This window comes from Ahaetulla prasina, chromosome 2, assembly GCF_028640845.1.
Source record: "Ahaetulla prasina isolate Xishuangbanna chromosome 2, ASM2864084v1, whole genome shotgun sequence".
NCBI lineage: Eukaryota > Metazoa > Chordata > Lepidosauria > Squamata > Colubridae > Ahaetulla > Ahaetulla prasina.
In genome coordinates, this window is record NC_080540.1 from 267,778,100 (window position 1) to 267,791,586 (window position 13,487).

General features: G+C 38.2%; 1 protein-coding gene across 3 annotated transcripts; it reads left to right on the top strand.

The window, feature by feature from the left end:
• Positions 1-436: 436 nt before the first annotated feature.
• MARVELD2 (MARVEL domain containing 2) lies at positions 437-11,739 on the top strand. 3 transcript variants are annotated; one of them, XM_058168864.1, is made up of 7 exons: positions 437-744; positions 2,012-3,145; positions 4,273-4,305; positions 5,248-5,384; positions 6,469-6,640; positions 7,097-7,147; positions 10,241-11,739. In XM_058168864.1, exons 2-7 carry the CDS (start codon positions 2,027-2,029, stop codon positions 10,349-10,351), a joined length of 1,623 nt encoding a protein of 540 aa, XP_058024847.1. In that variant the 5' UTR covers positions 437-744; positions 2,012-2,026; the 3' UTR covers positions 10,352-11,739. The 3 variants fall into 3 exon arrangements, with proteins under 3 accessions (XP_058024847.1, XP_058024850.1, XP_058024849.1); XM_058168867.1 differs by lacking the exon at positions 437-744 and adding an exon at positions 781-895; XM_058168866.1 differs by lacking the exon at positions 437-744 and adding an exon at positions 905-1,035.
• The last annotated feature ends 1,748 nt before the right edge of the window (positions 11,740-13,487 follow it).

Consider the following 13,487-nt stretch of genomic DNA (forward strand, 5'->3'; position numbering starts at 1 on the left):
TAATTCATAAGTAATGGTAAGATTGAAAAAAACTAATATCTGACATTTTCTTGGTTTACTTAGAATTTTATTTTTTTTAAAATGTGTTTTATACTCTCTGTAAAACATCTAATTGAAATTTTTTAAAAAAACACTTGTTCCCTACCACCACACCAGCTGGACCTGCAATGGCAACTATTTAAATAAACTTCCACGAAGTTGGAGACAGTTGGGTGAAACTATTCTAAAGCATCCTATTCCACTTCGCATTTCTTGCCAAGTGCTAATTTTTTCTGGCCGGTAATAATAACCCAAGTCTTTACCCACATTTGCCAGTAAAGCTGTCCTGTCCTAACAGTCGAGGGTGGTGGTGGTGTTTTTTTTCCTTTTGAAACGTGGACAACGTCCTTTAAAAGAGATTCGTTCCCCGCGGTGTAAAGTAAAACATAAAAAAAACAAAGATTACGATTTTTGTAATCGGGGACGGGAGGATGCAACGGGGTGTGTGGCGCAGAAAGCGGAAGCAAGCCACCTGTGTCGTCCTTCCCAGGCCTACCTGAAGCAAGCGAGCCAGGTAGGGAGGGCAGCGTTAGCAGCCCGAAGGGCCTCGCGCATGACCAGATGGGCGGAACGATGGGTTGAGGCTGAGACGCCCCCGAAAGTAACCGCCTCCGGGAAAAGGGAGACGGAAACGGGATTGTTCTTCTGGCCGTTGCGCCTCCGTCCGTAGCGGGATATTTCTGCCCGCCCTTTTTGTCTGAAAGAGTGAGTGGGGCATTTTATTGTCGGAGGGGGTGGTGGTGGAGGTAAATACGGTCCCAGCAACGGATCGGGCGTGGCTGGCGAGGTCGCGGGCAGGAAGGCGCCGCTTTCTATCCCGCTCGGGGCTTTGGAGTGAGGGCGGAGCGGGCGCAAGGTGTGGTAGCGGCAATACGCGCAAGTTGCGTGATTTTGCGGGGACCAAAGGAAGGGGGAAATGGGAAGCAGTGCGGAATTGGGTGGGAATTCGTGTTTCTCGGACGCTTCTGGTGACACCCTGTGGATATTTCCTTAGAAGTAAGGCCCGCTAAGTTTAATGGTTATCTAGGTCTAAGGTTGTAGATTTAAAAGTGCACTTTGATGCTGGAAAATAGCAGCTATGTATGTGTGGGATATCTCCAGTCTTTCCCCCTTCCCCCCCTCTCTCTCCCTCCCTCTCTCTCTCTCTCTCTAGGCAGCACAAACTTTGCTCAACAACTTGTGGATAAGATTCTCAAATTGTATTTATTTTTTCTTATTTACCTCTCTATAAACCCATCAGAGTTTATTTATTTATTTATTTATTTTGTCACAACATCATACAAAAAGATTATATAGTATATACACATATAAACATATATAGGAAGAAGAAAAGAAGAACAATAGGACAGGAACGGTAGGCACGTTTGTGCGCTTATGCACGCTGATACTGTCCTTAGGGGTGGGGGAAGGTTCAGTTTGGTTTTCTATCCACATAGTTTATTAATCTAAACTGCATCAGATAAAGAAGGTGAACTTTTAGAAATATGGCATGACATCTGTGGAGGGTGATATATAGCCCACATTGAAAATCACTGGAATACCTGGAAATTAGAGCTCGTGGACATTTTATTTTCTAAAATATGGCCACTGTGTTGCTTTTTCCTGTTTATATATATTGGATTCTCTCACACTATCCAAGCATCACAGTAGAGTAGTCTGGACTTTGAACTTGTACATGAGGCATTAAACTTTTGCCTTCTTTACTGGTTTCAAGGACTCTTTCACAGTTTCACAAGAGAAATTCAAGCATTAAATTATAATAAACCCAATATCAAACTTAAAGCAATCCAAGTGTAATGGAGTTCTGAGCTGCCTTACTATGGAAGAGGATTTATAGCTCAGCGATTACATGTCAGATTTTTTTTTTCCTGCCTCAGAGTGCAGAAATTTAGATGGTTTTCTTTTTTTAAGGCTTCACTTGAACTATTTGTCCCCAATTTTCAGGTGTTTTTTTTTATTATTTCTGAAACAGGGGAAGAGGTCACAGATGTCTTCAAGGAATACATCAGTGGAGCACAGAAGTGGGCAGCAAAGTCGTTCTGTCCATTATGATAAAGTATATGTGGATTCCCCTTCCCCAGAAGATGCTGAGGAGATATTAAATTCGGAACCTTTGCCACCGCCTCTTCCATTACAGCCACCATTTGGACCTGAATTTTATCCAAGTGACGATGAAGAGTCGTCTGAAATGCCTGATCTCAAACCAGTGAGAAAATTCATTCCTGATTCATGGAAAAACTTCTTCAGAGGAAAACGAGGTGATCCTGAATGGAAAAAGCCAGTATCTGCCATTTCAGATGGAACTCAATGTTCTCCACCATCATCTCCAACACTTACTCCAGTGAAAGCAGACCATACTTCAACACCAAGTACTTATCAAGATCCATATGGAGGATCAGGAGGGACTTACAATTCACGAAAAGAAGCTGAAGGTATTCTCCCCCCAGATCCATATGGTTCTCTGGGAAGGCAGACTCAGGCTCTGACATACAGTGAGAAAGTAGAAGCTTTTAACCTGAGATATTCCTACATGAAATCTTGGGCAGGATTGCTTAGAATCTTGGCTGTTGTTGAACTGCTCTTAGGTGCAGCTGTATTTGCCTGTGTCACAGCTTATATTCACAAAGACAATGAGTGGTATAACATGTTTGGCTTTTCACAACCATATGGCTATGGTGCAAGCAGCATGTATGGTGGTTATTATTACAGTGGACCCAAAACTCCTTTTGTTCTTGTTGTAGCAGCGCTTGTTTGGATAGTGACTATCATACTTCTAGTACTTGGTATGTCAATGTACTACAGAACTATTCTTCTGGATTCCCACTGGTGGCCTTTAACTGAATTTGGAATCAATGTGGCCTTGTTTATTTTATATATGTCAGCTGCTATTGTCTATGTAAATGATGCAAACAGAGGAGGACTTTGCTCATATTCATTATTTAACACACCACTGAATGCTGCTTTTTGCCGTATAGAAGGGGGACAGACAGCAGGAATAATTTTTTTGTTTGTAACAATGATTATATATCTCATCGGTGCAATTGTTTGCCTAAAATTATGGAGACATGAAACTGCACGCAGACACAGAGAGTTCATGGAAGAGCAGGTAAGTTTCAAGTACAGACACAAAGCTGTACTTTATGTGTATTTCTAAATGAACAATGGAGTATATTGCTTCCATAAAGGTTATTTCCTTATTTTTTTCTCTCTTAAGATTCAGAAAAAAAACTATATCGAACAAAGACAGCTAGGGAGAAACAGAGCTTTTGGAAAGTTAAAGAACATTTTCAATCATTGTAGATCCCTAGAAAAGTTTCAATAAAGGGGTAGAAAGCTATTTTTTGTAATGCTTGGATTTAGGGAAAGGCAGAAAAGATTTCCTCTGTAATTGCTTCTTCCCACAACAATCCTTTAAATTTTATTTTAGGGTAATCTGAAAAATAAAAAATTTAAATTCTCTGCATTGATAGATGGAAGCAAAATATAAGTATCTTCAGAACCAAGTAGATAAGTAATTGGATTTTTTAATAAACTTGCCATTGTTGTTTTATATATGAGTTCTTAGCCAAGAGTTGTATTTGAAACCAAAGATGTTTTAAAATAGAACTATAAACATAAGCCATATATATTGATTATACTATGTGAGTTTTCATGTAGTGTCGCACAACTTTTTTCCTGAATTTCTCTCTATTTTAGAAAGTGATATCCATAAGCTTGCTATCAAAAGATTTTCAACCATTTTAATTTTCGAGGACAAGCATTTGGTTATTATGTCATGTTCCTCAATTCCTATGTAGGTAAAGCTTTATGAAAATCACTCCTTATTCTATCAGTCACTGAATACAGCAGCACTGGATTATAAAAATAAGAAATAGAAATTTTGTGGTTAAAACAAAATATGCATTAAAACAACAATAAAACCACTCAGGGTAGCCTTGACCCTCGAGATAGACAGCAAATAAATTTAATAATAAATAAAATGGAAAAGAACAGTTAACATTTCAAAAGTCTGCCTAAATAAAAATATTTTTCTATTGGTAGACTAAAGTACCATATGTTTTTGTAAGATAATTTTCTTTCATACCAATTCTCTGCACAGGTTAAAAAAGGCATATACCTACTACAATCTATATTCTGTCAATACAAAATGAAATGAATTTGCATAATAGCATTATCAGCAGTTACACTCTGAATGTATACATTTAATACTGTTATTTCTGTTTCTTTTATTAGATGAAGTCACAATCATTTGCCCCAAAGAGAATGGTAAGAACCAGAACTGCGTATGTTCTGTTTACTTTGTAGTTACTGAATTTGAGTTACCTCACAAAAGTGTCTGTTTCAGAAAGACATGAAAAAATATTCTTACAAAGAAAAAAAATCTGTTTTGGTGAAAATTCACAAATGTCGATTTGGTGTTCTTCTACTAACACCACCTTGTTTTTCAGTAAATGATTTCCCTACCTGATGTTGAATTTTTACCGCAGTATCTTGCAGATATTGCCACCTGCAAAACTCAGTGGAAAAGCATGAAAGATTTGCTCTTTTTATGGGTTTTAAAAAGCAATGTGAAAGTTTTCAAAAGTTTAAGTATAATTTTTTCTCAAGTCGTTCAAATAGGATGGTTTGGGGTAGGGCACTAGGTAGTACCTTAAGCCTCTGTAACAACAGTATTATTCAAGATGCCAGTGATACTATTTTGGCTGCAAAATTTCTTGTCCAAATGAATTTAGAGAGTAAAGGTAAAGGTTCCCCTTGCACATACGTGCTAGTCGTTGCCGACTAGAGGGGGCGGTGCATATCTCCGTTTCAAAGCCGAAGAGCCAGCACTGTCCAAAAACGTCTCCGTGGTCATGTGGCCAGCATGACTCAACGCCAAAGGCGCATGGAACGCTGTTACCTTCCCACCAAAGGTGGTCCCTATTTTTTCTTTTTGCATTTTTACGTGCTTTTGAAACTGCTAGGTTGGCAGAAGCTGGGACAAGTAACAGGAGCTCACCCCATTACACGGCAGCACTAGGGATTCGAACCGCCGACCTGCCGACCTTTCAATCAACAAGCTTAACGTCCTAGCCCCTGAGCCACCGCTAGTTTGTTGAAATGAACACAATTGTTCATTTCAACAAACTAGCACTGGAGAATTGTAGTTTTAGTTACTTAATACAAACTTGTGCAAAAGTAAAACTTTTAAAAATTCTTTTTACATAGTATGAAGATCATGAAAATGACACATCCAAGGTAGCAATAAAGACACTGAAGGGTACAGAAATGAAGCCTGAAGTACTTAATGGCCATATACCAGCAGGACATATTCCTAAACCAATAGTGATGCCAGATTACTTAGCGTAAGTATATGTATTTTTAGTATGCAAAACAGCATTTAAATCACCGCTACGTTAAGCCCTAAACCACAATTTGCAAACCACACTGGCTTGATTCCAGTAATAAACTTAAAAACGAATAAAGTACATTATAAGATTTAAAAATACAATATATAAATCCAACAAATGTAGCTTACTGTGAAGGTTAGTCTGTTATTCACTATTTATTTACTTTTATTTGTCATCTTTATTTTTACAAATAACTAAAAAGTGATGTACATATTTTTTATTTTATTTTTTTATTTACATTTATATCCCGCCCTTCTCCAAAGACTCAGGGCGGCTTACAGTGTATAAGGCAATAGTCTCATTCTATTTGTATATTTACAAAGTCAACTTATTGCCCCCCCCCCCAACAATCTGGGTCCTCACATATGCAACATATCCATATCCTCCTATTTTCCCATAACAACAACTCCGTAAGGTGAGTTTAGCTGAGAATGAGTGACTGGCACAAGGTCACCCAGCTGATTTTCGTGGCTGAGGCAGGACTAGAACTCAGTGTCTCCCAAGCCTGGTGCTTTAACCACTAGACCAAACTGGCTCTTTTCTTAAAAAATTTGCTGCTTAAGCTGTAATGCCACAAGAAGACTTCCTAATTTTTTTAAAATAGGTACACTTTTGATTTTGATTTTTAATTTTTATTAAAACAAACTGCAGTGTGGCTGTTTAGATTTGTCTTAGTCTTTAAGTCAACTTGGCTATTACTTTGTAAATATCTTAGAGTTTAACCAATGGTCACTTTGTCAGATCATACTTTAATCATATGATGTGTAAATCCATGAACTTATTAGAATGTTTAAAATATCTGTTCCACTCCATTCCACCAAATGTTTTTCAGATATGTGATTGTCCTGATTTTTGCAATCCAAATATTGTAAGCCATGGAAAACAATGATTCTAGCCTAATTGATGCAATTTTTAATAATCTGTAAATAATTTTCCATGTTACACATTTTAAAGTTAAATTTTCAGTATTCCATAATACACACATTTACAATTTACTGAATTGTTGACATAGCACTGATTGGAAACTTATTGCTTATAGAAAATATCCAGCAATTCGGACAAATGAGGAAAGAGACCGTTATAAAGCTGTATTTAATGATCAGTTTTCTGAATATAAAGAACTGTCTTCCGAAGTTCAGGCAGTTTTGAAGAAATTTGATGAGTTAGATGCACTTATGAGGAAGCTTCCTCAGCATCCTGGAAATACTCTTGTAAGTATGGATTTAAAGTTTGTATTTGTAAGTAGAAAGATAAATTACCTGATCAGTGGTTTAATTGTGATAAACCCTTCATTTTTTGAAGTCATACATATTTTATATTTCTTACTAAGTTCCATTACTTGCTAGACATGACACAAAGAAGGTCTTGGTTACTGTACATAACTTTACACTGTTATCTAACAATAGAATGATTGGAACTAGTAATCACTATATGCCTGCTCTACTTTCCTTTTTTGTTGGTTGTAAAGTTTTTGATTGTTTATAATATTGTATATTGCCCATAATCATTATGGTGTCACAAAGTAGCAATGTTAAAAAGTTGAGAAATAGTTAAACAATAAAAGAACAAAACATTGTACAAAATAGAAAGTAAAACAGTTATATAGAATATTATAAGTTTAACAAGTAATTGAAACATATTGATATTTTACATGTTTTCTTTATTAGGAACACGACAGAATCGCCAATGTTCTCCAACAGTATAAAAAGAAAAAGAATGTGAGTATTGTCTTACTTATGTATTCATTGTTGTCAATAACTGATGTCCAGAGTAATAATAAAAACACCACCAGAGATCTATGAGCTTTTAGGATTTATCAGTTTGCTGATATTAAAAGAGCCATTATTGCAAAGAAAATCAGCAAAGACATAGTTTCCAAATTAAGTTCTTCACATCTTCAAAGAAGTTTGGAGAAAATGTCTGTCTGTAATTCTATTGTTCATTCTGTACCAGATGGACTCATTGTCCTACTCAATGTAAAGTGGCTTTTACAAATTCCTGTGTTCTCTCATATTGAAATCAGTGGAATGATTAGTCTTTACTCCATTCACTGATAAATGGAGACAGGATTTCAGCATCAGATATAATTTCCCCAGTTAAATCCAATAATGGCTTGGCTGCTCTGCAGTGCCTGAGGTGTTTTATATCAAACCAAATCACAGTATATTTTAAGAATTTTCTACAGTGGCTGCCAAGATTACATATTTGAGCCTAGGATAGAGCTTTCCTGTGTATCAAATGTTCTCCCAATAAGATAGAGCAGTGATGGCAACCCTTTTTCTTATTGCATGCCAAAAGTATGTGTGTGCGTGTGAGAGAGCATGTGTGCGCCAGCACCCATAATGCAATGCGAACCCCTCACATGCGCATGCATGCACGACCCCCCCACTCCTGCCGTGCATGCACCCCACATTGCGCATGCACCCCCCCACATACATGCGCCCACACACACATGCGCTTCATACACCTCCGCCCCGTTTTGGGCTTGGAAAGCATCTTGCACTAAACTTTGCTGGTGCAAGCGGCTTGCCAGCCTCGTGCTCCAGGCAGCGGCCAGCCATGTCAGCCATGCTGGACACTGCCCGGAGCATGAGGCAGGCAGGCGGTTCGCGCTGGCAAAGATTGGTGCAATCCTCTCCCGCCAAGGAGCATGACCACCTCCTTGCCAGCACACCTCTTGCCACTTGCGACTGCTTCCCAGCCTATGGGTCTCCATGAGTGAGGAGCTGTGCTCTCCTCCGGTCTTCCTGGGGCAGCTCGCCTCCCTGCCAGAGGCTTCTCCTTCTCCTGGATGCTCCAAGAGCAGCCTCTGTCTCTTAGCCGGCACGAACGGGTTGCCGCTGCAGCCTGCCACTGCCCTCTCTGCCCTGCTGCCTGCTCTAGTGCCACTGGGGAAGTGGCAGCATGAGAACCGCCATTGCCATGGGCAAGGGAGTGGTGGTGGAAGGAGCAGCAGGCAGGGGAGGAAGAGGGCCAGCTGGGTACCCGACTGGCGGCTTCCCTCCTAAGGAAAGTGATTACAGGTCTAAAATGGCTACATTACATTACAGGCTACATGGTGGCCAGGAGCGCTGTGAAGAACAATCTCAGCCGATTTGCGCAGAGCCGAGAAAAACGCCTTCCTCCAGTTGCTGGAAATAACCGCAGCTTTTATGCAGCTTCCAAAAAAACTTTTCTCTTGACGGCCATTCTCTTTTGCACGTTCAAAGCCAAACACTGCCAAAATGCGAGGACCTGCGTTGCTCTCTTGCCCCTGCTCTCCCCTCTCCAGACTGCCAGACTGAAATTCACTGTGGCTTCCCCAGTCTGGTAGCTAATCCTACCTGAGCCCATAAACAACTCCTCTCACAGTCACTTCTCAAGCAGGGGAAAAAGACGGGACGGCTGGAGGGAGGGCAGGAAACTGATCCAAACTCTCTCCCTTCCCCCTTCTTTCTCCCAACCTTGCCAGCCACTCTTAGTTTACCCCTAGTGAGGCAGGGTAAACACTCGGAGCTGGATTGGTTCATACAACCCAGTTTCAGCCAATGGTTCAGAGCAGCTGCTTCTCTTGAGGAGAAGGGGAAAGGATAGGGAAGGATGCTGGAGCTCTGGCAGCCTGTTACTCTGTTAAACGTTTTTCCAAACTTGAAAGCAACTGAAGGGCAGACTTCGAAGATCTTTTCAAAATTATTTCAATTGTTTGCAGGCAGCCCACTCTTAAGAGAGTGACCAAGCCTTCCAGGGGGCGTGACATTCGCACCAGAGGCGTGTCCTCTTTAAATAAGCAAACGTTATCCTTTCTTCCTTTCTTCGATACTCCCTCCATACTCTTCACTTGAGGAGGAGGGGAAAGGATCGAGGGAAGAAAGCTGGAGCTCTGGCAGTCTGTTACTCTGTTAAAGGCTTTCTTCCCTCAATCCTTTCCCTTCCTCCTCAAACGAAGAGTATGGGGGGGGGGTCTCGAAAAAGGGATAAATGCGCATTCCTGAAACAGGAAGATTATCTTCCTGAAACGCATATGCACAATGGGCAGCTGCTCTTCCAGTTTTGGGCACGCAGGTGCACATGAAAACCAGCTGGCTGGCATGCCGGAACCCAAAAGAGCAACGGGCGATGGTTCCGCGTGCCCGGAAAGATGGCTCCGTATGCCACTTCTGGCACACGTGCCATAGGTTCACCATCACGGACATAGGGATTTAATATGCATAAAATTAAATAATATACTTTGTGTATGAAATGAACATTAAAGGAAAGAAAGAACTATTAAGGATAAATTCCTAAGAAAATTTATTCTTCAGAATAAAGTTTTCCTTAGATTTTATTTTCATTCATCTTCTATTTAGGCTATATAAATACTAATTTCATCAATTAAATGTACTGCTTACAACATTCCAAATGCAGGTAGTCCTTGACTTATAGCCATTCGCTTAGTGACTGCTCGAAATTACAGCAACGTTGAAAAAAATGACTTATTTCCTTTTTTCACACTTATGACCATTGTAACATCCCTATGGTCATGTGAATGCTTGGCAACTGGTTCATATGTAGTCATGTTCTGAAGTCATGTGATCACTTTTTGAGAACTGCTGACAGGCAAAGACAATAGGGAAGCCAGATTCACTTAATAACTATGTTACTAACCTAACAACTGCAGTGATTTACTGAACAATTGTGGCAAGAAAGGTCACAAAATGGGGCACAACTCACTTAACAATTGTCTCATTTAACAACAGAGATGTTGGGCTAAATTGTGGTTGTAAATCATATTTTATTACTTATCCAAAGGGATGAATATTGTAAATTTACTTACTGAATCATTTGTATTTCAGGATCCCACATTTCAGGAGAAGAAAGAACGATGTGAATATCTAAAGAACAAACTTTCTCACATAAAACAAAGAATTCAGGAATATGACAAAATTATCAACTGGAATACTTAAAATGACTCTAGTTTTACCAACAAGTTTTTTTTTTACCATTTTAAAATATTTATTGCCATTATTGTAAATTTTTCTTGTAAAATTAGCAACTAAAATGTAGTATGTATATTGTGAACTAAGGAAAAGTTTTATCTACTGTAAGCTGGAAAAAGTTCTAAGAATGTAGTTAAACCATGTGCACTGTTGATGATCCTATTCTAAAAACAGATAAAATTAGTATCTTTTACTTTTTAAATTCAAAATATTTGTATTTCTGTCACTTATATATTTTCCTAAATATGAATATACTGTAAACAGGTATGACTTCCTTAATTCCATGTATAGCTCAGTTACATGAAATGCAGTTTTTTAGAGATCCATGTGTATTAAAAATTGCTTTACATCCTATATGCCACCTAACTATTTATGTGTAATGACCTACTTGAAAGGACAGGGAACCAGAGTCTAGCCATCTCCTCCTTTGTCAGGCAGGAACTTGGATTCAGGTTCTACAGAACCCAAACCATGTGTTTGGTGATCTCAGTACTAGGAGCATCAATTCTTAATTCCCTTTTAAAAATCCCTAATGAAGTGTTGCATAGTTTGTGTTTAGGAGAAAGATTCAATGTTCCATGGAACATTGGACTGAGTTCTATTTTGTATAGGTGATTAACAAAAAAAAATTTTTTATATACATTCTTTATGTGAACTAATAAATATTTTAGATATATAACAAAGTTAAGTTTTTATATAGTACAATCATCTCGTTCAGCAATTTTTTTTGGCTAGCCATACATTTTAAAATTAAATAATTTTGAAAGTTTAATATTTGTAAATCTTGGCATTCTAAGCAAAAATTGAAGTTGTAATTTTGTGACCTGCATCTATTTTGCAACAACATAGGTATATGAGATTCCATCTAACAGGCTGTGGCATTTGAAAACATCACAATTATGCAAAGTACAACCTTTTTGTTGGAAGGGTAGTTACCTTCATGTTTTCTTGCTGGATCATATGGATAAGGAAACGGAAGTTCTGGGATGAATATCATTCTTTTAAAATTGATTCTGATGTAGAAAGGGTTTAGATACATATCATTTTATTTGAAAATCTATCCCAAATTTATTTTATAGGTAATGCATTTTGAGCATACAAGTGCAACCTTTCTCAGATAAAGTTATTAGCTTTGTTTGGGAAAATATCATGAGGAAAGTAATTGTTAAAAGAGAATGTAAATACTATAAAAAAAAAACAACATTCAACTTAAATATTTTCTGACTGATACTGAATCTTACTTTCCTGCTGAAAGACAGCCTTGTCTCATTCATATACACACACACACACACACACACACACACACACACACACACACAGATAGATAGATTTATTTGAATTGTCAACTAATCTCACCTCTTAAATTCAGATTAGATGAGTGATTATAGCTGACTTTTTCTAAACAGCAACTTAAAATGTTGATTGGAATGGCAGGTGCAAAAAAATTATTCAGGGCATTAAACAGCATAGTTTTTTAATACAGCTCTTGGAAAATAGAAATTCCACAAATTTATCTTTTTATAAGTGAGGTGGAAAATTCATATATCTTTCTACATTTTTATATTGTATCATATCACATTTTTTTACAGAAGAACTTTAGCACATTGTAGTGAATTTCTATTCTAGGTGTAACTTCAAAACAATCTCCTTTTAGTATATAAAACTTTAACTTTATTAAAACTGTTAAACAAGAAGGTAAAAAATTAACAAATACAGAGTAAGGAAGAAAAAAATAAAAAAATTCAAGAAAAAAGTTGAAACATAGAAAAAGAAAAAGATAATTTTCAAATAATATGCACTACAATGCAAGTCACTTTCCTTCGGTTTCTTTATAGTATTAAGTCATAACGAACCTTCTGAAATACTGAACTGTATATTTTCATAAAATAATAAAACATATTGGACAATCCATGATCTGTTGTGTTATCTTTTCAGACATACTTACTTATCTACCACTTGTGCACCCTCACATATTCTTCCTAATCCGGGTCATGCCGCTCTTGCACACCTATCTGCATCCCATGAAACCTCCCTAACCTGTACAGTGCCTCTCACATATTCTCACTCTCTTGTGCACCCTCCCCAATGTGTACAGCATCTTTTGTGCCCCACCAACCGTGGCTACATCTCTCACGCCCTCACACCATTCCTGACCTGCACTGTCCCTTTTGTGCTCCCTCACACACACATACCAACTGATGCCACACCCTTACACACCTGATCCTTTGCCCTTGCACTCTTGCACACCTCCTTACAAGCTGTGCCTCCTCCCTGCTTCCTACACGGCACCTCTCCTGCACTCCCAAACACACCCATACTCCCTCTCCTACACAGTAGCAATCACTCACCTGCCTGTCAGCCTGGAATTTCCAATTTCCTGTCATTTTCTCCATGGACCTTCCTTCTGGGAAGCTGGCAGGGAGCAAACCACATACTGCCTTAGCACATTGTGTAAATGCAGTCACATAAAATCTCATTCTGGTTATGCAGTTGAAGTGACACCTACTCCAATTTGGGTAACATACTTAAGAAAAGCTACAGAATATTGTTAATGCTTCAGAACAGTTGTAAGATGTATTCTGTTTAGTGGATCAGAATGAATTAGTATGTGGTGTGATTTGTCGCAATCTTTTGCCTTTTATTTTCTACTGCGTATAAGTAGGTGAACTTAGACAATGCAGCAGGTATGTATAGTGCTTGGCCAAATATGGGCAATCATAAATTGTAATTGCATTCTACAATGGTTTATTATTATTCATTCAGTTTCTTTCTTTTGCAAACTAATCCTACCACACTGTGTTTAAAATTCAAAAGCGGCAAGTGTTTTGAAGTGATTATATTCTAACCATCACCACTAAATTAAGTATTAATCAAACCATGCATTTGAGGTTTGTATCCTGAGGCAGCAAACAGCTTTATATTATATTCTGTCATTTGCCAAATGTTAATCTTTGTTTTAGCAACTCATTTAAATGCTTGACATCTGTTTTTTCAAGATAATTGGTTCAGAGAAAGATACTTAGGACATTATTCCATTGCAAGGCAATGGAATGCGAAGTGGAAAGAAAAAATTTAAATATTGTAGAAGGACAGCAACTGAACC